The sequence below is a fragment of the Propithecus coquereli genome, unplaced genomic scaffold (genome assembly GCF_000956105.1).
Source record: "Propithecus coquereli isolate 6110/MARCELLA unplaced genomic scaffold, Pcoq_1.0 Scaffold248, whole genome shotgun sequence".
NCBI lineage: Eukaryota > Metazoa > Chordata > Mammalia > Primates > Indriidae > Propithecus > Propithecus coquereli.
In genome coordinates this window covers 1515797-1520138 of record NW_012148041.1, presented here as the reverse complement: position 1 = coordinate 1520138, position 4342 = coordinate 1515797, and the positions used below count along the sequence as shown (strand labels likewise).

The 4342-nt window shown below is 38.7% G+C and overlaps 1 protein-coding gene and 1 pseudogene across 2 annotated transcripts in view; both read left to right on the top strand.

Annotated features, from left to right (window-relative positions):
- The window catches only part of FKBP5 (FK506 binding protein 5), a 133879-nt gene that overhangs the window by 75880 nt on the left and 53657 nt on the right, over window positions 1-4342 (top strand). For both annotated transcript variants that reach the window (XM_012646628.1, XM_012646629.1), the window contains one exon: window positions 2342-2486. In XM_012646628.1, the coding sequence (XP_012502082.1) occupies window positions 2342-2486 (145 nt within the window). The remainder of the gene's footprint in view (window positions 1-2341; window positions 2487-4342) is intronic.
- On the top strand, window positions 2785-3171 carry LOC105812181 (annotated as a pseudogene).

Below are 4342 nucleotides of genomic sequence, written 5' to 3'. Positions count from 1 at the left end.
CATGGTCCTCAACTTGCCTCAGACCCTGCTTTGTTCTAGGGAATAAATCTAATAACAGGATTCTTAAGCTTATAAGAAACGTTTGAGATTGGAAGCCCTTTAAATTATATCATTTGTCATTGTTCACCATGGGGGCTTTTGATTAAGATTAAATAGGTGTGGTAACTGTGTGATCTAGAGCAATTTAGTTTAACTTCTCTGTGATTAACTTTCCTGTTTATAAAATTAGAATAATAATACCACCAATCTCATAGAGTTACCAGGATTAGGTAAAGCACTTAGCACAGTGCCTGTTCTATAGTAATCTCTCCTATTAAGTATTTTATTTTTTTTTAAATAAAAGAACCTAAGGTAGGTGTGGAAAAGTCAGTAACTATCACAGGAAGATACGATTTGGGCTTACAGTTTTTAAATGAACTGAGACTAGATCGTATACTTAAGGCAATTCTAGATTTAGACACAGGTTCATCTTGCTGGGGAAGCCTGAAGTGATACCACAGTACCACTTGTGACATAGGTGGCTCTCTGTCTCCCTGCTAGCCATTCATCCCATATGCCCAATTATTTGTCTGTAGTCCTAGAAATGTAGAGTCCCTCCACGTGAGGCTGACAATTGGGCATAGGCTCCGAAACATCACATGCGGTTCATGAACATGAACACTTGTAGAATATCTTGTGATTTCTTTTAATTTTTTTTAGCTTTTTTTTCTTTTGAAGTCCCAGAAGGGCAGTAATGAATGTTTTTCCTTTAGAGAGTGTTTGGGGGCTGGGCGTGGTGGCTCATGCCTGTAATCTCAGCACTTTGGGAGACCAAGGTGGAAGGATCTCTGGAGACCAGCCTGGGCAACATAGTGAGACCCAGTCTCTACAAAATAAATTTTGAAAACATTAGCTGAGCGTGATGGAGCGTGCCTGCCATCCTAGCTACTCAGGAGGCTGAGACAGGAGGATTGCTTGAGCCCAGGAGTTTGAAGCTGTGCCACTGTACTCCAGCCTGGATGACAAAGCGAGACCCTGTCTCTTAAAAAAAAAAAAATAAGTGTTTGGACTTATGAGTAAGAAAGTTGTGGAATCTAAGTCCACAGTGTTTATGTTGGGTATGGGGCAGGGGGACACAACTCAAGGAAAAATTTCAGAGCAAATAATTGAATTCTTTAAATAAAAACTTAAACCCTTCCCCCGGAAAGATGTTCATCGGATGTTAACTACGATTCTGTCTTACCTACTGAAAATGATTCATTTGGCATAGATAAATGACAGGCTGAATTAACCACCACATGCCTGGATTTGATTAGCTTTTCCCAGAACTGACCAACTGTATTAGCAGTTTGCTCTGCCAAGAACAAAATAAATATACTGGATTTTACGATAGCTGAATACTTTTCAGCTTGGGGCTTTTTTTGGTATTTCCTTTACTAGAAAACAAGTTATTCAGTATCATATTAAAACTGTGTGATGATACTAATGTTACAGATTGAGTATTTTTCAAATAATAGGAAGTGTAACCTGTTATACCAGGAAATCGAACTTTCTGAAATTAAACCAAACTAGCAGAGTTTAGTCAGAAGCTAATATTTTTAGCAAAGGAGGGAAATAAATAAAATCACACGTTTGAAACCTTGCTCTAGACTTCTTTTTGAATGTTTTTAAAAGTCCACCAATCTTTCTGGTCTAAGATTATATGGACTAGCTCACAAGTTTACGTTTTGAGAGATTTTAGTGTCAAAAGAATAGGGCAGGCCGGGCTCAGTGGCTCACGCCTAGCTCTCTGGGAGGCCGAGGCGGGCGGATTGTTTGAGCTCAGGAGTTCAAGACCAGCCTAAGCAAGAGTGAGATCCCATCTCTACTAAAAATAGAAAGAAATTAGCTGGGTAACTAAAAATATATAGAAAAAATTAGCCGAGCATAGTGGCACATGCCTGTAGTCCCACCTACTTGAGAGGCTGAGGCAGAAGGATTGCTTGAGCCCAGGAGTTTGAGGTTGCTGTGAGCTAGGCTGATGCCATAGCACTCTAGCCTGGGCAACAGAGCAAGACTCTGTCTCAAAAAAAAAAAAAGGATAGGGCATTAACCCAATGAAGCAGGATTCTGGTTAATTCTTTTGAGGGAATAAATAGTGTGATCAGAAATAAAATTGAATGTAACAGAAAAATATTAGTGAAGGACAATTTTCTAACAATGACGGTTATTGTGAGAACTATAAAGGAAGCCTCTAGAAAGGATAGATAACAGTATATTTGCAGATCTGCCTGGGTGTCTTGGGATGAACTGTGTGACCTTTTCATTCTCTGGTTATAAGTAAAAAGTTTCACTTCCTTTTTGTTGATGTTGTCTTTTCTAGATTGTCAAAAGAGTGGGGAACAGTGAGGAAATGCCAATGATTGGAGACAAAGTTTATGTCCATTACAAAGGAAAATTATCAAATGGAAAGAAGTTTGATTCCAGTCATGATAGAAATGAACCGTTTGTCTTTAGTCTTGGCAAAGGTAAGAGGGTATTTTTTGAGTTGTGTTTTGCTTAGATTTATTACTATATTTGTGTTATATAGGAGCAGTGGATCCTATCCTTGCTAAAAGAGAGTATTAGTACTCAAAATATGGCCCAAGGATCCCTGCATTTTCCCTGAGATCTTTTTACAGGGTCCATAATGTCAGTTATTTTCATAAAAACGCTGAGATGTTATTCGCCTTTTTATTGTGTTGACATTTGCACTGATGGCACAAAAGCTACAGTGGTAAACACTGCTCCCTCTTCTTCCAAGGATGTTGTCAAGAAGCACTCAGAATGATCCAGCGTTTGACATACCATCACAGGCATTCCTGTAATACATCCTGTAATAGAACTAGGCTGTCCTGAACCCCTGGTAATGGAATTGTTTACCGTTACACCTAGAAGGTTGGGAAAGCACTGAAATCTGCATGTGGCGTGTGCCCAGGCAGACTTCAAGGAGTTTGTGCTGTGAGACCTAAAGTTCTTATGAGGTTGTCCAAAATGAAAAAGCGTGTCAGCAGGGCCTCTGGTGGTTCCATGTGTGCTACATGAGTCCGTGACAGGATCAAGTGTGCTTTCCTTACTGAGGAGCAGAAAGTTGTTGTGAAAGTGTTGAAGGTGGAGCATAGAGTCAGAAAGCTAAATTTTTTTTTAAAAGCTTTTTTGAGTAATAAAAATTAAAAGGCCAAAAAAAAAAAACCCCTACTGACTGCTTAACATAAGGCGGTGGCACCACCTATACCAATAGCCGTGGTATTTTTCACTCCCACTCATTCCGTGAGGGGAAAAAAGCTAGATTCACTTAAGAATGTACTTGACAAAGGAGTAAAAATTATTAATTTTGTTAAAACTCAATCCTTGAGTTTCACATCGTTCTGATGCTCTGGACAGGAAGGGAAGCACACATTAGAGCTCTTCTGCATATGGAAGCACGAAGGTCGTCTCAAGGAAAAGCACTTGTGCGCTTGTTTTAGTTGAGAGCTGAACTAGCTGCATTTTTTTTCATGAAACACCATTTTTACTTGAAAGGGCAAACTGATTATTCAGATTTGATTATGCAGTATTTGGCAGGTATTTTATACTGAAAATGAATGGGGTGAGCTGTCACGTCAAGAAAAAACAACTGGCAATGTTTGTTGCCATAGAGATGGGTTGGTTTTTTTTTGTTTGTTTATTTGAGATGGGGTCTTGCGATGTTGCCCAGGCTGGTCTCAAACTCCTGGTCTCAACCCATCTTCCTGCCTCAGCCTCCTAAGTAGCTAGGATTATAGACATCAGCCACTGTGCCTGGCTGCCATTGAGTTTTCAAGTGAAAATTATAGTTTTAGAGAATTTATATCTGCCATTGTGAGCTTTGACAGCTTTCCAGAACTTAAAAGACTTTTCTGATGAGATCAGTAAGGATTAATGAATGTGATTTTAACATATTATACAGTGAAATTTGCCAACATTCGGAAGATCTTTATAACTCAGAACCAATATTACCAATGCAAGATGTTGCAAGATCACGTGTGAGTAAACAGTCTATTCAAAGTACAAGCTAGACCGATGGATTTTAATGTAACACAATATGAAAAATTCATTGATACACTTCCAGATTCCACATTGTAACTGACCTTATGAAACTTACGACTTGTCCAGTTTTGATGTAGTATCAGGTGATTATATTCACAATTATTTGAAAAGGCTATTAAAGTGTTCCTAACTTTTCCAACTATCTTTGTGGGTTTGGATTTTTTCCACATACTTCAACCAAAATTGCAATAGACGAATGCAGAAGTAGATGTGAGAATCCGGTTGTCTTGTATCATATGCTACATTTGTAAAATTATTAAACAATGCCTTCCTTCTC